General features: G+C 36.8%; 1 protein-coding gene across 5 annotated transcripts in view; it reads right to left on the bottom strand.

Moving 5' to 3' along the window:
• The window catches only part of NUP153 (nucleoporin 153), an 80,672-nt gene that overhangs the window by 42,560 nt on the left and 12,693 nt on the right, over nucleotides 1-25,419 (bottom strand). For 4 of the 5 annotated variants that reach the window (XM_072814315.1, XM_072814316.1, XM_072814314.1 and 1 more), the window contains 4 exons: nucleotides 15,058-15,283; nucleotides 3,441-3,689; nucleotides 3,191-3,330; nucleotides 2,981-3,109 (listed from right to left, as the gene is read on the bottom strand). In XM_072814315.1, the coding sequence (XP_072670416.1) occupies nucleotides 2,981-3,109; nucleotides 3,191-3,330; nucleotides 3,441-3,618 (447 nt within the window). In that variant the 5' untranslated portion in view covers nucleotides 3,619-3,689; nucleotides 15,058-15,283. Of the gene's footprint in view, nucleotides 1-2,980; nucleotides 3,110-3,190; nucleotides 3,331-3,440; nucleotides 3,690-4,711; nucleotides 4,767-15,057; nucleotides 15,284-25,419 lie in introns of all 5 variants that reach the window. The other variant, XM_072814318.1, reaches the window with a different exon arrangement.

Raw genomic sequence — 25,419 nt, 5'->3', positions numbered from 1 at the left:
TTTTTATTCTTTAAGAGTTTGTTTTCATGGTAGATCATATTAATTTTCAAATGTTAGGCCAACCTTGTATTCCTGGGATAAGCCCTACTCGATTATAAAATAGTATCTTTTTATATATAGTAGATTCAATTTGCAAGTATTTATAGAGAAGCTTTAGGTCTGTAATTCACTAGAAATACTTGTCTGTGACTTTCTTGCAATGTCTTTGTCTGGTTTCAGTATCAGGGTAATGTTGGCCTCATAAATATGTTGGAAAGTATATCCTCCTATTACACGGAAAAGTATGCATAGAATTGGTATTATATCTTTCTTAAATGTTTGGTAGAATTTATCAAGGAAATTATCTGAGCCTGAAGTTTTCTTTGCTGGAAGATATACATATTAAATTTATTGAATAGGGGATCCCTGGGTGGCGCAGCAGTTTGGTGCCTGCCTTTGGCCCAGGGCGCGATCCTGGAGACCCGGGATCGAATCCCACATCGGGCTCCCGGTGCATGGAGCCTGCTTCTCCCTCTGCCTATGTCTCTGCCTCTCTCTCTCTCTCTCTCTGTGACTATCATAAATAAATAAATATTTTTTAAAAATTTAAATTTATTGAATAGACTATTTAGGCTATTTATTCTTAACTAGTATCAAAAAACATGAAATACTCAGGTATAAATCTAACAAAATATGTGCAAGGTCTGTGTGATGAATACTACGAAACACTGATAAAAAATTTCAAAAAGATACATGGAGAGCCATGCTGTGTTCAAGGATTATTGAACAAGTTAATTGAGATGTAGATGTTCCCAAAAAAAAAATTAAAAAAAAGATGTTGATGTTCCCTAAATTCATCTTTAGAGACTCAATGCAATTCTTTCTTTTTTTTAAGATTTTATTTATTTATTCATGAGAGACAGAGAGAAGCAGAGACATAAGCAGAGGGAGAAGCAGGCTCCTCACAGGGAGCCTGATGTGGGACTTGATCCCTGGGAATCATAAAAGTAAAATCCATAAAAGTAATAGTCAAAGGCAGACAGCTCCACAGCTGAGCCACCCAGGCATCCCAACTAATGCAATTTTAATCCACATTCCAGTAAGTTACAGAAACTGGTAATGTGGATTCTAAAATTATGAGAAAACAAAGATCTAAGAAAGCCAAAACAAGTTTGTAAAAGAACAAAGTTGGAGGACTCACATTAGCAATTTCAAGACTTACTGTAAAGCTATAGTATCAAGACAGTTTAGAGTTAGCCAAAGGATACATAGAAACAAAGTCAAAAAACAGACCCACATATACAGTTAACTGATTTTCAACAAAGATGCAAAGGCAATGCAATGTAGAATGTATAACCCTTTCAGCAAATGGTACTAGAAAAATTGGATACACCTTATGCTAAAAAAAGTCTTGATCCCTACACCTCATGACATGATACATACCACAGACAGAAATTAACTTAAAATAGATCAGAAGGCCTGAATTAAAACCTAAAACTATAATGCCTCTAGAAAACATAGGAAAAAATCTGTGACCCTATGTTAGTCAAAAATGTCTTACACACTACACCAAAAGCATGAACCATACGAGAGGAAAAAACCCCAACATACTGAATGCCATCAAGTCTAAAACTTCTTTTCAGAAGGCTTAAACCAGAGACACCTGGGTGGCTCAGTGGTTGAGCATCTGCCTTCGGCTCAGGGCATGATCCATTAAGAAAATAACCCTATTAAAAAATGGGCAAGGGGAGCCTGGGTGGCTCAGCTGGTTGAATGTCTGACTCTTGATTTGACTCAAGTCATGATCTCAAAGTCACGTGATGGAGCCCTACACTGGGCTCCCGACTCTGCCAGAATCTGCTTGAGATTCTCCCTCTGCCTTCCCCTCCTTCCAGTGCACATGAGCATGCTCTCATTCTCTCTCAAAATAAATAAATAAATCTTTAAAACAAAATAATGACAAAAGATTTGAACAGATGCTTCACCAAAGATAATACATTTATGGCAGATAAGCACACAAAATTATGCTCAGTTTCATAAATAAAAAACACAGTTAATGTGGAGTTACCACTACATGCCAATTAGAATAGCTAAAATAAAAAAATTAAAGATCAAAAAATTAAAAAAACAAAAACAAAAACAAAGAACTGATGACAAGTGCTGCCCAGAACACTGCTGAAAATGCAAAGTGGTACCAGCCACTCTGGAAAACAGCCTGGCACTATATTATAAAGTTTAATGTATACTTATCATAAGACCCCGCAGCCAACTTCTTGGTGTTTACCCAAGAGAAATGAAAATTAACATTCACACAAAATACTCATAACCCCTTTAATCACACCTGCCTCAAATCAAAAACAGCCCAAGTGTCCTTTCACTAGTGAATGGATAAATTATAACTCAGCAATAAAAGGAACTATTGACATATGCAAAAATATATATTAATCTCAGATGCATTACGCAAACTAAGTACAATGAGCCAGATTCAAAAGGCTAGATACTACATTGATTAAATTTAAATGATGTTCTAGAAAAATCACAACTACAGGAAAAAAAAAAAAACAGATCGGTTGTCAGAGGGTGGAAATGGAAAGAGGGATTGACTATAGAGAGGTATAAGGTAACATTTTGGGGTGGAAACGTTTATTCCATTCTCTGATTCCAGAGATGGTACACAACTCTATTTTCTTAAAGTTCTAATACTCTAAAATAAGGGTAAGTTCTACAATATATAATTTACACCTCAATTTTTTGAAAAAAAATATTATCTCAATTAATTTCTAAAAGCACAGAGGCATATAACACACTCACAAATGTAATGAATAAATTTATTCACTCAGGTCTAAAATAACATTCAGATAGTCCCTAAATGAAAACAATGTTTCTAATCCACAGTTCTATCATTTTACCAAAAAATAACCAAACCACAATTCCACTTGAGGTCTATTAGTTACTTGTCAATTGTTATTTTTAAGTTCTCAGTCCTTCTATTCAGACCAACCTGATATGGTGTGTTTCGTAGTTTAGGTTGTCTTACAGCAGCTGCTGCCCCACCATACGTTGTTTTTCCAGGATAAAAAGGAGAATCTCCAAGCTGACTTGTTTTAAGGACTGAAGAATTCCCAAGTGACTGCGCAGAAACACAATAATAAATCATGAGTAATAAACACTCAAAACTAGTGTGATTAAATCAAAACCTATTAGTACTCACAGGGGAAAGCGTTCCAAAGGCAGACAAGTTGAATGCTGGTTTTTTTGAGCTGGTGGCAGTGTGCTGTGAGTGTGAAGGAGTCCGTTCAGCCTCTGGGGACCATAGAGGTGGCACTGAAGTGTTCTTTGTAACAGCTATATCTAAACAAAAATATGCATAGTAAGAGCACTGATTACAAGAAAATGGACATTACAAGTCAGAAAAAACCTATCCCATGAAATTTAACTTCACTACCAAATGCCAAGAATACCTTTATCAGAAGCTCTTGAAGAAAAACCACTGGTAGTTGAGATGTTATCATCATCATGCTGAGAGGTAGAATCTTTAATTTCCTTTACAAGGGAAAATCCAGAACTGCCAATTGGGAACGCCGAGGATGTGGAGGGCTGACAGTGTAATGCAGGAGATTCCAACATGGAGAAATTCATATGGCTCCGATGAAGAGAAGGCCTTGTTAATACATCTGGGTAATTTGAAGAAGTACTAGTTGTTGAGGGTTCTTAAAAACAAACAAACAAACATTAATACTATGAATATACAGCTTAGAAAAAGCAATACAATATCACAACAAAATGGCATTTAAGAAAACATACTATACAAATACAGCTTCAAGTCACTGAGGCCTCCCATGATAAGCCCAATTTAGGTTTGTTTGGTTTTTTTTTTAGGTTATTCTTCTTTTTAGATGAAATGAAGTTTCATCTAACTGCAACAAATTTACTTAACCTAGTATCAAACCATGTTTCAGAGTTCACATACAACTTCTACAAGTGCATGGTTGTTTTTTCCCCTTGAATTGATATTATAAAACTTGCTTGTGAAAAATCAAGTCAAAGAAACTATATAAGAAAGTCATAAAAAGTGGGCAGCCCCGGTGGTTCAGCGGTTTAGCCCTGCCTGAACTTAGAGACCCGGGATTGAGTCCCACATCGGGCTCCTGCTTCTTCCTCTGCCTCTCTCTCCCTCCCTCTCTCTCATGAATAAATAAATAAATAAAATCTTAAAAAAAAAAAAAAAGTCAGGGCAGCCCCGGTGGTGAAGCGGTTTAGCGCCGCCTGCAGCCCGGGGTGTGATCCTGGAGACCCAGGATCGAGTCCCACGTCTCGCTTCCTGCATGGAGCCTGCTTCTCCCTCTGCCTGTGTGTCTGCCTCATTCTCTCTCTCTATAAATAAATAAATAAATAAATAAATAAATAAATAAATAATTATTTTAAAGATAAAAATTAAAAAATTAAAAAGTCATAAAAAGGATGTCTGGTTCCTCCAGAAATAACCACTATTAAATTTGTATATCCTCCCAGATATTTTATATGCATATGTAAATGTTTCCCCTAATTATATAATCATGCTATGCATCCAATTTTCTAGGACTTGTTTTTTCATTTAACAATTTTGTCTCTATATACAAAGCACTCCCCTTAAATACCACATTGTATTTTATCATAGACTATACTTATGTGATTATTTTCCCAATGCTGCCAATATTTATGTGATTATTTTCCCAACTTCCATCAAACATACATGCACTGATATCTGCATATTTTCAGAGTATTCTTTTGGATTAATCCATGGTTCTCTAAGAATATAACAGAAACATGAAAAAAAATTATTAAACATACTTTTAAGCTACCCAAAGACTATCTGATTCTGTAAGTCTAAAGTTGGGCCCCTAAAGCTTCCTAATTATCCAACAGAATTGAATAAGATTCAACTGAATAAACAATTAGATGTGGAATGCTCTGTCGGAATGGAGAATAGTGCATGTTCACCTTTGCATATGAGACATCAGGATCCTGTCAAGTTATACTCTTACAAATGGCAAATGACAATGTACATTTCCACCATACTCTCCAACATGGGACATTCACCTTTACTGATTTCTGTCAATCTACTATGTCAAATGGCATCATTTTATTTGCATTTACTTAAATGAGAGATATTGAGCATCCTTCCCTATATTCAGTGGTCATTTATATTTCTTCTTCTATTAATTGCTTACTGATATAGTCCCTATATTAAGATTAGTAAAATCTTTTTTTTTTAAAGATTTTACTTATTTATTCATGATAGATATATATAGAGAGAGAGAGGGGCAGAGACACTGGCAGAGGGAGATGCAGGCTCCATCCCAGGTCTCCAGGATCGCGCCCTGGGCCAAAGGCATGGGCTAAACTGCTGAGCCACCCAGGGATCCCAAGATTAGTAAAATCTAGTTTTTGATCAGTAAGATAGTGTGATGTGATCTGAAATATTACAACTAATTTTTCATCACTGGTTGAACCAATTTATTTTGTTGATGGGTGTCTTTTGCAATACAGAAAATAACTTGTATCTACTTTTATTTCAATATAATGTTTAATCTTGCATCCATCTGGAATCAGTTATGATGCAGTAGTTGAGAGAATGATTCAGCTTTATTGTTTTCCAAATGGTTAGCCTGTTTACATTCTAAAATAACCTTCTTAAATAAGTTATGTTTTAATCACCGAATGAGAAGCCATCACTACCACGATACTAAATTCCAAAAGGCTTTTCACTCCTTTCTCCAGTGATGTATCTGTACCAGTATGATGTTTTACTACTCCAACTTTAGAACACATTTAGTAACTGGAAAAGTTATTCCAACCTACCCCCATATTCCCCTTATTCTTTTTCAGAATTTCTCTATTCATCTTCAGATACATTTTCAAGAACTTTAAAGTCATTTGTAAGGTTTACAAAAGACATTACTGTTAGGTTGGAATAACTGGGCCTCCAGACTAGTCCTGCTACTATAATTTAAATAATTATAAAACTATAATTTTATATTATAAATTAATATATAAAATATATTATAAAACTATAATTTTATAATTATAAACAAAATATAAGACATCTTTCAGATAGGAGAAAACAGCACTCAAAAAGAAAAAAAAGAAAAAGAAAATGAAAAAGAAAAAGAAAGCAAGCAAGCAAGCTAAAACAGTGAGTCCTATCACTACCCAGCTCTCTACCCTGGCACATTTTTAGACCTGGAAGAGAAAACTGGAGTCCAAATCCAGATGGGAGTGTCCAGACAGTGAATGGGCTATCATTGCACAGAGTTAGACCATCTAAGGCTTAACAAATACCAGCTGTTACAGAATACAAAAAAATAGATGCTAGGAGGTGAGCAATGCTAAGGGACAAGAAGCAGTCCTAAGAACAGAGAAGCCAGTGTTGCAAGAACTGAGAGATCCCATAAACACATCCCTAAATCCATGGTATTCCGCCAAGATGTTGGAAAAGCTTCCCCTTGAGACTAAGGATCATGTCAAGAACAAGACCTACAGTAGACTCAGCCTAAAAAGCCACAGGGGAAACAATCTGAAGTCTAAGTCCTACCACTTTAGGGAACTTAAACACCTTGGACAGATACACATTAATAAAATGTAAAACTAAGTTTACAAAGTTCAAAATGATCATTTAGTAACAACTGCCTGCTCAATCAAGAATTAATACTCCTCAGAGGAAGATAACAGCATCCAGAATCTCTACCTTTATTATTCAAAATATTTAGGCAGAAACCATTTGATATATATAAGAAAAATGTGATCAATAGTGGGGAAAAAAGACAGCCAATAGGAATTGAACATAAGATAGCCAAGATAACCTTAACAGACTCATTAAAATTATTTGACTTGGATCACACTAAGTTAAAAGATTTTAAAAAGGAAGTGCTATCTTGCCCAGCATTGTTTTACTAATGACTTTTCCTTTTGTTCAGGTCTCCTTTAGGTCCCTCGGCAGAATTTGAAAGAATTTCTTCTTCTAGAGTACCATAGGCTTCTTGTTAAATTTATTTCTATCTATTTTTGTTGTTTGATATTGTAAGTGGGAACCTTTCTTCCTTCAAACTAACACTGCTTAAGTAAGAGTTACTGGGGTGTTTTTCTATATTAACTTTGTGATTTAGTTCTACAATTGTCTTATTCTAACAAGTTTTGTTTTGTTTTAATCAATTGGCTTAAGTTTTCTGGGTATTACTGATAAACAAGGATCATTCTGCCTCCTTCTTTCCAACACTTACATGTATACATACATCCTCTATAATTATATATTTAATATCTAGAAGTGGTGATGAAGGGCTTCCACTTTATACCTAATTTTAATGGGAATGTTTCTAATGTTTCACCATTACATACGATTCAGGCCTTTGGATGACTAACATGTTAAGGAAGTAGTGGTTTCCAATTTCTAAAGGAAATAAGAATAGACTAAGTTTTAGCAAATGCCTATTAAGTATTTACCAGAAAGAAAAAAAATTATAAGATTTCACCTAAAATATGCTAAATTATATTAATAATTCCCTCATGATGAAGGATTGCCTACATCTCAAGATTAACTCTCCCCAGTGAGTAAGAAGATTCTATTATTCTTTAATGTGCTCCTAGATTGTATTTGCTACTCTGTAATTTTCTTCCCAAAAAGTCAGTCTTCAAAAATACTTACCAGTATAAGCAATACAAAACAATTCTGGATTATTTAGTTTCAAAGTACAATTATGCAAAAAATAAGACACAGATAAAAACACTTAACTAGTACTAGAAAGAAACATCAACTTAATAAAAGCCATAAATGAAAAAAATCACAGCTAACATTAAATTCAGTGGTCAAAAGACAGAAATTTTCCTCTAAAATCAGGAAACAAAACAAGGATACTAGCTGTCCCCACTTCTATTTAACCCAGTATTGGAAGTTCTAGCCAGAGTAGTAAGGAAAGCAAAAGAAAGATATTCAAATTGGAAAGGAAGACATAAAATATCCCTACTCACAAATGCTATAACTTATATGTAGAAACTTCTAAATATTACACACATACACACACACAAATCCTGCTGGAATAAACAAATTCAGCAAAGTAGCAGATTACAAAATACACAAAAATGAGTTGTTTCTATACCTTAACAATGCACATTCTGAAAAGTAAGTTAAGAAAACAATTCCATTAACAACAGCATCAGAAAGAATAAAACACCTAGAAATTAACCAAAGAGGTAAAAGACTTGAACAAAGAAAATGATAAAACACTGCCAAAAGAAAATTAAGAAGACTTTATAAATGGAAAGGCATTCGTGTTCTTACACTGAAGGAACTAATGCTGTTAACATATCAATACTACCCAAAGCAATCTGGAGATCCAATATAATGCCTTTCAAAAACTCAAATTTTCTCAAAAACAGAAAAATACATCCTAAAATTCTTATGGAATCTCAAGGGCCAAAATATTCTTGAGAAGAACAAAGTTGACTTTCTTCCAATTCCTGATTTCAAAACTGATCACAAAACAATAATCAAAATAGTATGGTACTGGCATAAAGACAAACATATAGACCAAGAGAACAGAACAGAGCCCAGAAATAAATCCTCACATGTATGGTCGAAATGATCTTCTACAAAGGAGCTAAGACTACTCAATGAAGAAAGGACCGTCTCTTCAAATGGTGTTGAGAAAACTGGACAGCCACATGCAAAAGAATGCAAATGGACCCTTATCTTACAACATTTACAAAAATTAACTCAAAAATGGATTGAAGACCTAAAAGCAAGACCCAGAACTTAAAATAATAAGAAATCACAAGGGAAAAGCTTTATGGCATTGGTCTTGACAATGATTTCCTGGATTTGACAGGCAACAAAACAGAAAGAGACATACGGAACTATATTAAAAACTATGAACTAAAAGACACAATCAACAGAGTAAAAAAGCAACTTACAGAATAGTAGAAAATATCTGCAAACCATATATATGATTAGAGGGCAAAATCCAGAACATATAAATATGAACTCCTACAACAAAAAAAATCAAATAACCTGATTAAACTTGGGCAAAGAGGTGCACCTGGGTGGCTCAAGTCAGTTGGGCATACAACTTTTGGTTTCAGCTTAGGTCATGATCTCAAGGTCATGAGCTTGAGCCAAGTGTTGGGCTCTGTGTTGAATCTGCTTGAGATTCTCTTTCCCTTTCCCCCCAAAATGAATGAATACATAAAATCTTTTTAAAAGGGGGGGGCGGCAAAGAACCCGGATAGATACTTCTCCAAAGATGATACACAAATGGCCAACAAAGAAGCATATGATAAGATGCTAAGCATTATTAATCATCACAGAAATGCAAATCAAGCCACAATGAGACCCATTCACACCCATTAAAGACAGTTACCATCAGAAAATAAATGATGGCGAGAACATAGAGGAAGCAGAATACCCCCAGGGCACTACTGGTAGGAAATGTAAAATGACATAGCTGCTGTGGAAAATAGTATGGAAGTTCTTCAAAAAAATTAAAAATAGAATTCCTGTATGACCCAGCAATTCCTCTTCTGGGTATATACCTAAAAGAACTAAAAGCAGGGTCTCTAAGAGACTTGTACAACCATGTTCCAAACAGTATTATTCACAATAGTTTAAAGGTTGAAGCAACCCAAGTGTCCACTGACAAATGAATAAACATATTATATACTTATAATGGAAAATTATTCAGCCTTAAGAAGGAAATACATTCTGCTATATGGCATAATGTGAATGAACCTTGAAGACATTAGGATAAGTGAAATAAGAGAACCAACAAAAGGACAAAAAACTGGAGGATTCTACTCAGACGACGTGCTTTGGTAGTCAAAGTCACAGAAAGTAGAATGGTGTTTGCCAGGGCCAGAAGGGAAGAGGGAATGAGGAGTTAGTATTTAGAGTTTTAGTTTTACATAATGAAGAAAGTTAAGGTGGATGGTGCTGATGGTGACATAACAATATGAATGCACTTAATATACTGAACTGTATGTACACAATAATGACTAAAATGGGGGTGCCTGGGTGGGTCAGTTGCTTAAGCATCTGCCTTTGGCCCAGGTCATGGATCCCAGGGCCCTAGGATCAAGCCTCACACCAGGCTCCCTGCTCAGTCCAGAGGTCTCCTTTCTGCTTCTCTCTCTCCCTATCCCCCTGCTTGTGCTCTCTCACTTGCTCTCTCATAAATAAATAAATAAACAAACAAACATTTTTTAAAAAGTTACTCACAAAAGGTATGTACACGACACATGTAACAGAAAAACTACGAAACAGGGGATCCCTGGGTGGCTCAGCGGTTCAGCGCCAGCCTTTGGCCCAGGGCATGATCCTGGAGTCCAGGGATCGAGTCCCGCATTGGGCTCCAGGCTTGGGGCCTGCTTCCCCCTCTGCCTGTGTCTCTGCCCTCCCCTCCCATCATGAATAAATAAATAAAATCTTTAAAAAAAAAAAAAACTACGAAATAAAAGTTAAGAACATAACAAAATCCAGGGCACCTGGGTGGCTCAGTTAAGCATCTGCCTTGTCTCAGGTCATGATCCCGGAGTCCCAGGATCAAGGCCCACATTGGGCTCCCCGCTCAGTGGGGGATCTGCTCCTCACCCCACTCTCATCCTCCCTTCTCTCAACGTAAGTAAACAAAATCTTTTTTAAAAATAATGAATAAAATCCAAGTTGGAACTGACCTTGGCAAACCACTGAATTAATTCCATTATTTAAATGAAAATACAAACACACAAAAAAGAACTTTATAGATATAAAATAAGAAAACGCTCCACTTATCTCACACCTGAACTAAATTAATTCTTCAAGTTAGTAAATCCTCTCAAGCATGCTCATCAAAGATGGAAAAGAATGTCAGCCACTGGGGATATAGGCTGGAGAACACTGGAAGTCTCTAATGAAAAAAGCAGCAGGGGTCCCTTCAATGCCCAGGAAAAAAAAAAAAAAAGACGTGGAGGCAGTCAGCGTAGACCTACCAGATAAAAGCCTCAACAAAGTTGTTAGTAACATATTTAAAGAAATCAGTCCCAAATATAGATATTAAAAAACTTCCTAAGTTATTCTAATAAAAAAGAAGGAAATATTTAAAGACTAAGTAAAATCGGCTATTACTAAGAAAACTTAGGTAGACCGTTTGTTTGCACTGAGAATCATTCTTTCAGGCCCATTTCACTCTCACTAGGTTTCACAACAAGCAAATCAGGCAACATATTACTATGATCACCAAAATTAACAGGCCATACACCCCACGTCTTCCAAATCAACAACAGAAAGACAACCCAATTAAAAATGGAAAAGGGGCAAAAAAAAAAAAAAAAGAGGAAAAGGGAGATGTGAATAGCCGTTTCTCCAAAGGTATGCAAACAACCAATAAGCACATGGTAAGATGCTCAGTATCATTACTCATCACGGAAACGCAAATCAAAACCACAAGATAACAGTTCAACCCACTAAAAGAGTTGTAATAAAAAAAATTCAAAGGGTGCCTAGCTGGGTCAGTGGGATGAGCATACGGCTCTTGATCTCAGGGTCATGAGTTCAAGCCCCATGTTGTTGGGTGCAGAGGTTACTAAAAAATAAACTTAAAAAAAAATCTTAAAAAATGAAAAATACGAACACCTGGGTGGGTCAGTGGTTTAGCACCTGCCTTCGGCCCAGGGCGTTATCCTGGAGTCCTGAGATCAAGTCCCACATCAGGCTCCTTGCATGGAGCCTGCTTCTCCCTCTGCCTATGTCTCTGCCTCTCTCTCTCTCTCTCTCTCTCTCTCTCTCATTCTGTAGCTCTCATGAATGAATAAATTTTTTTTTTAATGGAAAATAATCATCGGTGAAGATGTAAAGGAACTGTAGTCTTCATACACTGTGGGTGGGAAGGCATAATGGTACAGCCACTTTGGAAAACAATTATTCCTCGAAAAGTTAAAATTGCCCTTTGAACTAGTGATTCTATTCCTAGGTATATACACAAGAAAAAACACAGCCACACAAAAACCTGCACATGAATATTCACTGTAACAGTATTCATAATGTCCAAGAAGTGGAAAAACCCAAATGTCCATTAACTAATGAATGGATAAATAAAATGTAGTTTTATCCATACCATGGAATATTGCCTGGCAATAAAAGGAAATAAAAAGAAGTTCTAATGTATGCCACAACACGGATGAACCTTGAAAACATTATGCTAAGTGAAATAAGCCAGTCACAAAACACCACAGATTCTATGACTCTTTATATAAAATGTCCAGTCCAGGAAAATCCATAGAGAGACAAAAACAAATCAGTGGTTGCCTCGGATGGAGAGTGACCACCAATAGGCCGAGGATTGGGGGGGCAGGTGGAGACAGAGATGGTGATGAAAATATCCTAAAACTGACTGCAGTGATGGCTGAACAACTCTGAATATATTTAAAACCACTGAATTATAAACTTCATCTTTTTAAATTTGAGTATAGGGTCACACACATTACATTAGTTTCAGGTGCAACACAATGATTCAACAAGTTTGTACATTATAAGATGCTCACCAAAAGTTTAGCTCCCATCTGTCACCAAACAACACTATTACAATATCATTGACTATATTCCTTATGCTGTGCCTTTAATCCCCATGACTTACTCCATAACTAGAAGCCTGTATCTCCCATTCCCCTTTACCTATTTACACATCTTCCCACCCCTTCCCCTCTAGCAACCATCAGTTTATTCTCTGTATTTATAATTCTGATTCTATTTGGATTTTTTTAGATTCCACATGACTGAAATCATATGGTTTTGTCTTTCTCATTTCTCTTACTTCACTTAGCATAATACCCCTCTAGGTCCATCCATATTGTTGCAAATGGCATGATCTTGTCTTTTTTTTAAATGATCACATACTATTCCATTTTGTGCGTATTTCACATCTTCCTCACCCATTTGTCTACTAATGGACAGGGAGACTGCTTCCATATCTTGGCTGTTATAAATAATACTGTACTAAACAAGAGAGCAGGGCAGCCCCGGTGGCTTAGTGGTTTAGCACCGCCGCCTTCAGGCCGGGACATGATCCTGGAGTCCCAGGATCAAGTCCCATGGTGGACTCCCCGCATGGATCCTGCTTCTCCCTCTTTCTTTCTCTCTCTGTGCTTCTCATGAATGAATAAATAAATAAAATTTAAAAAATAAATAAATAAACGAGAGCATTTATCTTTTCAGATTAGTGTTTTCATTTTCTTTGGGTAAATACCTAGTAATGGAATTATTAGATCATATGGTAATTCTATTTTTAATTTTCTGAGGATCCTCCACACGGTTTTCCATGGTAGTTGTACCAATTTACAATCTCACCAACAGTGTACAAAAATTCCTTTTTCGGGATCCCTGGGTGGCGCAGCGGTTTGGCACCTGCCTTTGGCCCAGGGCGCGATCCTGGAGGCCCGGGATCGAATCCCACGTCGGGCTCCCGGTGCATGGAGCCTGCTTCTCCCTCTGCCTGTGTCTCTGCCTCTCTCTCTCTCTCTCTCTCTCTCTGTGACTATCATGAATAAATAAATAAAATCTTTAAAAAAAAAAAAAATTCCTTTTTCTCCAAATTCTGGCCAACAATTGTTATTTCTCATCTTTTTTATTTTAGCCATTCTGACAGGTTTAAGGTGATATCTCATAGTGATTTTGATCTGCATTTCTCTGATAGGTGATGCTGAGCATCTTTTCACATCTGTTGGCTATCTTTAGGTCTTCTTTGGAAAAATGTCAATTCAGGTCCTACATTCATTTTTTAATTGGATTGTTTGGAAATTTTGGTGTTGAGTCGCATAGCTTCTTTGTATATTTTGGACATTAACCCCTTAAGCAGATAGGTCATTTGCAAATATCTTCTCCCATTCAAGTAGGTTACCTTTTTGTTTTGTTAATGGGTTTCCTTTGCTCTGCAATGCTTTTTATTTTGAGGTAGTTCCAATAGTTTATCTTTGCTTTTGTTTCCCCTGCCTTAGGAAACGAAACATACCTAGAAAATGTTCCTATGGTCCATGTTCAGATAAAATACTGCCTAAGCTCTCTTCTAGGATTTTTATGGTTTTAGAGCTCATATTTAGATTTTTTTTTAAGATTTTTATTTATTTATTCATAGAGACAGAAAGACAGAGAAAGAGAGAGAGAGATGCAGAGACACAGGCAGAGGGAGAAGCGGGCTCCATGCAGGGAGCCCGACATAGGAAGATCCCGGATCTCCAGGATCACACCCCAGGCTGCAGGTGGCACTAAACTGCTGCGCCACTGGGACTGCCCTCATGTTCAGATCTTTAATCCATTTTGAGTTTATCTTTGTAAATGGTGTTATAAGTGGTCTAGTTTCATTCTTTTACATTAAACTGTACACTTCAAATGGATGAGTTCTATACATGTAAAACATATCTCAATAAAGCTGTAAAAACTATACACAGTGAAATGACAGAGTACTATTTCCAAATATGCCATATTCATGAGCTATACTGAAGCTATTTAATATTTGTAAACCCCATCAAAATGCTGTAACAGGATCCAAAAAAGCCCAAGCCTTTAAAATGCAGGATCATTTAATTATAAGACTAATGAAATGACCCAGCTGAACTTGGGGCAGAGAGGACAAGAGCCAACTGCAGTTATACTACACCTAAATTCTAGTGTTGTGGGAGGCATTATCACAGTTCCATTGTAACAGTTAACATCTATACAGTGTTCCCTTAATTCCAGGACCTATTCCAAGAGCTTCATATCTACTTTTCTCAAAACAATTTATGAGGATACTAAGGAGATGTCAAGATTCTCTTGTCCAAAAAGCCACATGACAGTTGGTAGTCTGAAAATTCAAAACCCAAGTCTTACTCCAGAGCTTGCATTCTTAACTGATATATCAATCTCCCCTATACACAAAAAGCTGATAACTCATTTGAACTTGATCATCACCCTCCTCCTCCATGGTTTATGTACTACCCAAGTAGATTTAGTACAGCAAAAAATATTTATGAAAACTTATTACAGCAAAAAATATTTATAAAAACCTATCACACATAACAAAATATTCACATTCTATGTACCTTCTGTATTACTGACTGTTGGCTCAGGAGTGATTCTCCCATCATGAATATTAGAGCTCTCCTCATCGGCATATACTATATGATCATCTTCTCTATTTTCTGGCCACTGCGGTACCTCTCTTGTGTCTGTTGAGCAGCTGCATACATCTTCATTCTTGTTGAAGTATCTTTGTAGCCATCCTGGCACAATATTCTTAACAGATTCTGTAACCCTGCTAAGAATACCCTGTTGGAGGAAGAAACACATAAGGTAGTTTTAGAAATTTATCTTTTTAAATACATACCTTACAAAAAGCCATTATCAAGCAAAACATGACTACTTCTCACTAAAGTTTTCTAAAGTTCATTTACTTGCCTTAATGCTGACATGATGGTATTCTACAAATTCTACAGACATTATGAAATTCCTACTTTTCTTTCTTCCATATGTATAGATCCATGAGTCCGTAACTGCCCCAAATGGCCTTATATTTTAACCCTTTAAAAACTCCAACAGACCATCAATAAGCCATATACTCTTTAGATCAGTGCACTAAAAGAAGCAACACTTCCTTTCTAACCAGAGCCCAGCAGAATGGCTCCCGTAAAGAAGGGTGGCAAGAAAAACACCGTTCTGCCATCAGTGAGGTAGTGACCAGAGAATACACTATTCACATTCACAAGGGCATCCATGGGGTGGGTTTCAAGAAGCTGCTCCTCAGACACTCAAAGAGATCCGGAAATTTTCCATGAAGAAAATGGGAACTCCCGATGTACACAATGATACCTGGCTCAACAAAACTGTGTGGGCCGAAGGATTAAGGAATGTTCTATATCGTATCCATGTGTGGTCGTCCAGAAAAGCGTTAACAAGGATGAAGCTCTATATGTTGGTTACCTATGTACCTGTCATCACTTTCAAAAACCTACAGTTAATATAAAAACTAATCACTGATTGTCAAAGGTAACAAAAAAAAAAAAAAGCAACATAAACAATACCTTCAACAGCTTCCCCAAGCAATTATTTTTATTGCACGTTAAGAAAGAAAAAAAACTGGACAAATAAAAATGAGAGTCTTTTTAAGACATATAACAATCCAACGCAATAAATTCAATAAATAACCTAAGATTTTTTTGATGGGAAAACTTTTTTATATCAAATATTGTTTGAAGACCTGAGGAATGAATTTTATTATGACAACTATTAAAGGGAGAAAAAAAATGTGGTACAACTATCAGTACTATTAACACTTATTGTAGCTTTGTTATGTGCCAGGCACTGTTCTAAGCAATTTGCACATATTAAATTCAATCCTCACGCTAATTTTATGAAGCTGATACTAATAATGTCACTTTACTGATGGAGAGAAACAATAAAGTTTTAAGTAATTTGCCCAAGGTACAAACACAACTACTATGGTTTATCTAAGTGAAGTAAAAGGATGGGCTTTGGGATTGATAGGACCTAGGATAAAGTTTGAATACGTCCCCATACTTTGATTTATTCTAGGTAAAATAACAATAACACCCCCTCCAACCTGAGAAGGAATGAGTATCAAATGATAATGTGAAAACACTTCACATTTCCAAAATATGAAGAAACATATACTTGATAATTTTATTACTAATAAAGAAAAAAACTAGCAGAAACAAAATGGGGTGAGATAACCAAGTTTCGGCAAGGATTTCTTTCACAAATAGCATTAGCAGGATTTCTAGATAAAGAATCAAAGGAGGAGGGGATCCCTGGGTGGCTCAGCAGTTTGGCGCCTGCCTTTGGCCCAGGGCGCGATCCTGGAGTCCCAGGATCGAGTCCCGCATCAGGCTCCTGGCATGGAGCCTGCTTCTCCCCTCTGCCTTTATCTCTGCATCTCTCTCTCTATATGTCTATCGTGAATAAATAAATAAAATCTTGAAAAAAAAAAAAAAGAATCAAAGGAGGGAAAACATGAACTAGCAGGTACAAAAAACAATGGTTAAAAATCAAGGCAAAACAGGGGATCCCTGGGTGGCTCAGTGGTTTAGTGCCTGCCTTCGGCCCAGGGCATGATCCTGGAGACCCAGGATCGAGTCCCACGTCGGGCTCCCTGCATGGAGCCTGCTTCTCCCTCTGCCTCTCTCTCTCTCTCTGCATCTCATGAATAAATAAATGAAATCTCTCTCTAAAAAAAAAAAAAGTAAAAATCAAGGCTGAATATATATATATATATAAATCTACTCTGAAAACTAACCCAATACAAAGAGGCCTTGAAATATCCTGTCAACAAAAAAGAAGACACTTCTAATACTGGCACTTGAATAGCATTTTCTCTACTGTTTGAAAGGTATAGGTAACAACTGGGAAATATGTAATTATTTTTCCATGTATTCTCCAAACAGAAACTGGGAACCAAACTACAACGATATAAGCTCCCCAGCAATACAGGAAGCCAACAGCCCTATAAAATACTTCCTAATGAAAAGCACAAATTCATGGTTCCCCTTCTCAATTCTAATGTTACACAGTATTAGTTTCTTTGGAAAGAAAAATTATGTATCTACATCCGTGATTTAGTATTTATAAAAATAAACATATACTATTTATTATTTTTACTTGCTATTTATACTTAAATATTTATTTACCCCCTCCCTATATATTTCAAAAGACTGGAAAGTGCTTACAAGATATAACATTAATAAGACTTGGAAAAAAAGAGAGACATCTGGGTGGTTCAGCAGTTTAGCGCCTGCCTTTGACCCAGGATGTGATCCTGGAGTCCCAGGATCAAATTCCACATCGGGATCCCTGCATGGAGCCCGCTTCTCCCTCTGCCTGTGTCTCTGCCTCTCTCTCTCTGTGTCTCTCATGAATAAATAAATAAAATCTTTAGAAAAAAAAAAAAAAAAGACTTGAAAAAGAGACACATACTTGATATGAAGCAGTAAGTTAGCTAAAGCATGATAGCAAGAATTTAACGTAAAATTAAGGTTTGGGGTGAACTTCTAAGGTATTAGGCTACTAAAAGTATCAGAGATTCCCTGATTCCTACTCACTTAAGAGGGCAAGTACAGGGGATCCCAGGGTGGCGCAGCGGTTTAGCCCCTGCCTTTGGCCCAGAGCGCAATCCTGGAGACCCGGGATCGAATCCCACATCGGGCTCCCGGTGCATGGAACCTGCTTCTCCCTCTGCCTGTGTCTCTGCCTCTCTCTTTCTCTGTGACTATCATAAATTAATTAATTAATTGATTTAAAAAAAAAAAAAAGAGGGCAAGTACAGGGCACTGGGGTAGCTCAGTAAGTTGCGAATCCACCTTTGGCTCAGGTCATGATCCCAGAATTCTGGGATCAAGCCCTGAGGCAGGCTCCCTCTCCCTCTGCTCCCCCTCCACTCTAATTCACTCTCTGTCTCTCCAATGAGTAAATTTAAAAAAATTTTAAAAAGGGGGCAAGTACAGAACAACTTAAAATTAACACCATACTTCATCAAAGGCCATATTATCGGGCAGCATTAAGTATTGTCGAACAATAATAAAATTGAAACAGTCAAAATGGATAAAATAAAACTCACTAGAGCTCAAGAACTTTGCTTGGTCCTTCCCATTTTTAAACTAAAATTTTACCAACGTATCTGATCACAGCCCACAGCTGTTCTGGTGGCACAATGAAGGGCAGCATGAAGAGTGTGACAGTAAAAAGAAATATAGGTGATAAAACTGACCCGGAACCATTATAAAAAACCAACATCCTTAAATTCAGTATACCCCTGTAGGGTAAACGACCCTAAGGCAACCACAAAAATTAAAAGCACAGTGTACTCTCTCTCGTGCAGTGGTTCCCATAGGGTGGTCCCTTTACTGATAACCTCAGCATCCCCTCAAGCTCTATCCCAGCCTAGAAGCAGGACTCACCTGTTTTAACACACCCTCCCAAGTGATTCTAAATGCTAAAGTTTGAGAACCACCGTTCTAGTTTAAGAGATTAGAAAATTAGATGCATTTCAGGATATTACAATACATTTTAGGGAAAAGGTCCCTCTCTAAGGGGAATAAAAATTGTGTATACTTTAAGTCCTAACAGATCTGGAAAACATATATATGTGGAACACTAGTCAGATAGTTATTAAAATATATCATAAGATATTCTATAATCAATCAGAAAAACAAATTTTTTTAAAGATTTATTTATTTATGAGAGAGAGAGAGAGAGAGAGAGAGAGAGAGGCAGAGACACAGGCAGAGGGAGAAGCAGGCTCCATGCCGGGAGCCCGACACAGGACTCGATCCCGGGACTCCAGGATTGCGCCCTGGGCCAAAGGCAGGCGCTAAATCACTGAGCCACCCTGGGATCCCCCAGAAAAACAAATCTTACAGTGGACAGTGTGGAATATAATGCAGCTTACAGCTTCCCCGTGATGCCCAAATTTTAGCAATAGTTTTTAATCTGTACTGCTATTAATGATTTTCTATCCATTCATCTCTCTCAATAAATTTAGGTCTTCCTCCTAACTCTGGGAAACGAACTAGGGGTGGTGGAAGGGGAGGAGGGTGGGGAGTGGGGGTGAATGGGTGATGGGCACTGAGGGGGGCACTTGACGGGATGAGCACTGGGTGTTATTCTGTATGTTGGCAAATTGAACACCAATAAAATAGAAATTTATTATTAAATAAATAAATAAATTAGTTTATTTATTTATTTAGGTCTTCCTGCACAATAAAATCAAATCACAGATCTGATGCTGTAGTAGTCTTCACTTGTTCTTCACTCACTCTATTCTTGATAGGCTATCCCACCAAACCAGCTTCTGGCAGGAGTGGCCCATGAAATACTAGGGGATACCAGATATTATGGAAGGGAGAAAAGAGAAGTCTAAGTCTTTCTTGTGCTTCCTCTCTGATCAAGGGCCCCACTTCTAAAACTATTGCTCCAGCCAGGTAGTCCTTCCTCCACTCCAGCTACACCATTTCTTCCTTCATCCTTTGAGTCCTAGGAAGAGTAGCAGCTTCCTACTCCTCCTAGCTTCTGGGCATCTTGCTATCCAATATTTACTCCTTTAACCACTAGCATATACTAAGTAGACTCTTTCTTAAAGATAATTTCAGTTGAACCATCTGGAGTGAAGTGTTTCTTGCAGGGTCCCTAACTGATAAAGCAGTGCTACTTGTTAACTTTTCTTCCTAATGAGCATGAAAGTTAAAAAGTCAGTCCGTGTAGCTTTATCAACAAAGGAACACACGTCCAACATTTGGGGTAGCATTCATATTACCCAAAAGTTATATCCAATCTTTATTTCTGTAAAATATTTTAGAATCTTATCTAACTTATAAAGGTAAATGCAGATATTATTTTGTTCATTCAATTCATTCCATCAATACTTATTGATTGAACACTACATGTCAGGCAAGGAACAGTGGGGGAGACAGCAGAAACAAATTTCTGCTCTCTCGGGCTTATATTCTAAGTTTTGGGAGACAGACAGACAAGTAAATATAATATGAACACATAATGTGGTGATTCAGTGCCATGAAGAAAAATAAAGCAAAATGGGGTAGTTATTTTATATAAGCAAAGACCCAGCCATGCAAATTTCTAGTGAACTATTTTGGCTGAGAGAACAAAAGTGCAAAGTCTTAAATATAGGACTGTCCTTGGCACATGCCATCTAAGGTTCTGGTAACCAACCGTATTAATAAGTACAAAGTCCAGTAAGCCTTAAATAACTATTTAAATCTTGTAAAATTCCTCTTTAATCATATGTGTGTGCATGCCTATGTGTGAGAATCTACATGTAACCCTTTGTTCTGTAGCTTATATATCTAGTCACTTCAGGACTAAAACAGTGGATCTCACATTAAAGTCTTAAAATCAACAGCACTTGGTGTCACCTTTTGGCAAGTCAGAAATGCAAATTTGTTTTAACAAACTCTTGAAGGGGGCAGCCCTGGTGGCACAGCGCTTTAGCGCCGCCTGCAGCCCGGGGTGTGATCCTGGAGACCCGGGATCAAGTCCCTCATCGGGCTTTCTGCATGGAGCCTGCTTCTCCCTCTGCCTGTGTTTCTGCCTCTCTCTTGCTCTCTCTGAATGAATAAATAAATAAGTCTTTAAAAAAAAAAAAAAAAAAACTCTTGAAGGGATTCTCATGCAAATTAAAGTTTGAGAACCGTGTAATAAAATCATCTAAAACTTGGCCATTGTATTCCCAATTAAGACCACGGTAAACATAACTGTCATACGAGGTTAACTACAATATAAAGTTTTATCTAAAAGACAACCCTATTTCCATGATTATATTATCGAATACATCATACCATTGCTATCAATTTTGTAAATATCTACTTCATAATATCAACTCTGAAAATCAAACTGGCAGTACATAAAAAAAACCCCACCTTTAAATCTATTTTAATAAGTTAAAGACTTATTTAACACACTTTTTTACAATAAATAACCAACTACTAGATGTTAGAATTTTTTTGAATTGCTAGGGAAAACAGAAATCTGATTATGCACAGAATTGGCTAGGCTATAAACAGATAAGGGACTTTGTCTATCAAATAGACTTGGGAGAGATACATCCCTGCCTGGCGATTTTAAGAGTTTTGAAGACCAAAGGATACTTTAGCCACTAACTGGAAAAGTGAGAAAGAGTGAGGGAACTAGAAAAGGGGAAAAGTCACTTTCTTATGGAAGTGAAAGCTCCTCTGATGCTATTACTAAAGAACGTCTATTACATTTTCAGTTGTTCTTGAGAGAAAATGTTTCAAGTCTTTATGGGAATGAGGCAAATCAGCTTCCTACATGGCTGTGGAGAAAAACTACTTCATGATATTAAGAGGGGAGAACAAAACCTGATAGGAAAAAAGAAGTACACGGAGTAAAGGTCTACTGAGGTGTGAATATTCAAGTCCTAGTTTACCAGATTAATTTCTCTACATTCAGAGACTTCAGCAAAACTGCCACCATTATAATTTGATGTCAGTTTTCCTACAGAAAACTTTCTCTGATCCTCCAAGTCTGGGATAGTCACCCCCTAAGTGCACCAAAAGTGCCCTTACTTCATACAGAGTGGCAACCTGTCAAACAGGATTAATCAGTCTGTCCATCGGCTCCACTAGAGCATCAACTCTGTGAGGACAGGCACCAGATCCGTACAGAGCACAGATTAGTTGACACGCTGCTTTAATTTATCTACAACTGCAAGGAAAAAAAAAAAAAACGTATTCACAACTGCACTGCTCAACCAATCTTATGCCCACATTAGAACTGGGCATAAGACTGGGCATTGACAGGCTGCTAAAAAGAAGTTCAGCAATTCTAGTATTCAAAAATAAAAAATACATTTTCTTAGTGTAATAATTTCACCTTACAAAAATATAACTTGTTGCCACTAATAGCCCTTCCTTTAAGAAAACAATTTGTGAAAGATATCCAAGAGTACAGGAAAACTAAACCATTCCCTGGAATGACGAATACTAAAAGCCAACTAAATGAAGAAAGCAGAAAGGTAGCCAAAGAAAGCAAAATTAATGAAGGGCTTAGAAAAATCAACAAAACAAATGGGGCATTAAAATCTTAAAAACACTCCTTGTAACCCTAAAGCAAAGTCTACACTAGATAATCATAAATAATGAAGTTAATTTCAAGGATTAAGATTGAATTTTTAAATGTGGACTAGTTAAACTGAGTTTTTTCTTTCTCTCCAAAAAGTAAAAGTTTTTCATGTGGCAAAACATGGCAAAAACACGTCCAAAATGTCACTGATATTTACAACAAATTATTTGAGGACCAGAAGTAAATCCAATTCAACGCTAAATATACATTAAGACATTCAATGTGTAGGACTCTATGACTATGTTAGTTTTTCAAATTAATTTTACCTAAGTTCAAGGATTAATGAAAGAGGGTAGAGGTGGGGCAAGGCTCTTCTATAATCCTAATTTAGAACTCATTTGCATTGAAAAAGACATTTTTTCTTGTATATCTTTCCACCAATTTGTAATCTCAGTATTACCGGACAAGTCTCCTACAGGCCAACTCTTTAACATTACTATATTAGACTTCCTCTCCTCGGGCAGCCCTGGTGGCGCAGCGGTTTGGCGCCACCTGCAGCCCGGGGCATGATCCTGGAGACCCGGGCTCGAATCCCAAGTCAGGCTCCCTGCATGGAGCCTGCTTCTCCCTCTGCCTGTGTCTCTGCCTCTCTCTCTGTGTTGCTCATGAATAAATAAATTAAATATTTTTAAAAAATGGTTTAGACTTCCTCTCCTTTATAGAAGGCTCTCTATTCCTATTTTTAGCTTTCTTGACTTAAACTCTCTTTTCTCCACATTAGCCTCTATAAAGTAGTTATATGCAGATTATAAAATCTCCTCTCTCAAATAATTTCAGAGCACGGAGTATAAATATCAAATATAATCCATCTTCGGTTTTAAAGTTTTGGAGCTCCCATTCTCCCAAATACATTGTTGTTTGGATCTCTATCAGCTCTTCTGGCTGCCTTTATTTTGTTGAGACCTGTCAACGACCTTTCCTTAGTTTTCTTCCAGGCTTCTGCGTACATTCTCCTTACCCACTGAACTTCCATGTCACTAGGTTCTCCTTTCCAAACTTTTTTGAAACTCTTACTTCAGTTTCCCTAGTTTTCACTTCGTTCCCTCCAAGCCAAATGAAGAAGAACAAGGGCTAAGAACCCAAGACTTCACAGGAGACTTAAAGAATATCTAATTATAAAAACATCTTAAATGCTAAATAGTAAAAATCTGGATGCCATCATAATCTTTCAGTTATTTAGAGTTTTGTAATGTATCTATCATAACATTACTTAACTTTAATATGCAGCTATTTCCATGAGGGAAAAAAATAATGAAGTATTCAAATTCTAATGCGGTTATATTGAATTTGATTTCAATAACCTGAATTTAACCTCCAAATCTAAGCTACTCTCTGTCATTATTTTACAACCTACAGATAGTCATTCAGCAGCCAAAGGTCCCCTATCCACAGTCCAAACCCTGCTAGCCACTTAAAATCCACACTTTTCATTTCTCTGCTCAACCTCAAGAGATGAAGCCAAAAAAAAAAAAAAAACCATGAGCATAAAAATTTGCTGGCTAAAAAAATTTTTTTAACTACAAGTGGCTACAAATTTCAACCTCCTTCAAAATTCTGCTCTAATGCAGTAAGGAGAAACAGGACCTGGCTTAGTCTCTTATTTGTAGTTATCAATATCAAAGAGGTGGTATTAATAGATGATTAACAGTAATCAAACAAAGACAAAAAAACGGAATCCTTAAATCCTTTCAAACTAGCCGTAGGAAATCCAATAGAGCCCAAAGCAGTTTAAGTCACTAAGTGTAACCTACAAGATTATTGTCATTTTTCTTAAATAATCTATTTGAAAACAAGTTTTAAGAGTTTATTTTTTTTTAATCACAGTACAAAGAAGATCAGCAAAATCAAGCAAACTGAAACATTTATATACAAGAAAGGCACTCTACCATCCTCTTTCTGATAGTAAACAGAGTAAACTGTATCTTGTGGCAAGACTTAAAATCATGCTACACAACACAGAAGAATATTAAAAATACATTACAACCCGGACCACAAGGCTAAGTAGCTACAAATAAAACATTTCTAAAAACACAAGGTCATTACATCTTCCTAATAATATTCTATGCCTAAAGAAAATGGTTTTAATTAGTGACCTCAGACCAAAGTCTTCATTTTACTTCAAACTAATATATACCAGCCTCATCAGAGGACTTTCTGGGATATGGGGACAATCCCTGGGGTTTATTGTCATTTATTTTATTAAAAACATTGGTAAGTGGGCGCCCGGGTGACTCAGTCCATTAAGCGTCTGCCTTTGGCTCAGGTCATGATCTCAGGGTCCTAGGATGAAGCCCCAAGTCAGGTTTCCTGCTCAGCGGGGAGTCCGCTTCTCCCTCTGCCTCTCCCCCCTCCATGCTCACTCACCCTCCTGCATGCACATGCTCACACTCTCTCAAAAATAAGTAAAATCTTTAAAAAAATTGGTAAGAGAATCAATAAAATACCACACACAAGGCTCTTCCATCACAAACAAAAAATCTATTACACAACTTAATACTTGGATTTATTCTCCTCTATACACTAAATGACTGACATTTCTATGAAGACAATGTGTTCAAAAATAAGTATTTGAGAGGTAGAGTTTTAAGTCCAGCCTCATCACCTGGTAAACAAGTCCCTAAATCCAATATAGGCCTATATATAAAGGGAAAAAAAAACTTCTACTAAAGGCAGCAAAATTCAGAGACAAACATGTAAATCAAAAGGTGGTATTTAATGGCAACAATTTCAAATGAGTCCTTACTAACTATATATATGCCAGGTCCTGTTATAAGAGATTTACTCATCTCATTTAT

Source organism: Canis lupus, chromosome 37 (assembly GCF_048164855.1).
Source record: "Canis lupus baileyi chromosome 37, mCanLup2.hap1, whole genome shotgun sequence".
NCBI lineage: Eukaryota > Metazoa > Chordata > Mammalia > Carnivora > Canidae > Canis > Canis lupus.
Note: the sequence above shows the minus strand (reverse complement) of the source record. Positions and strands in the feature narration are given on the sequence as shown.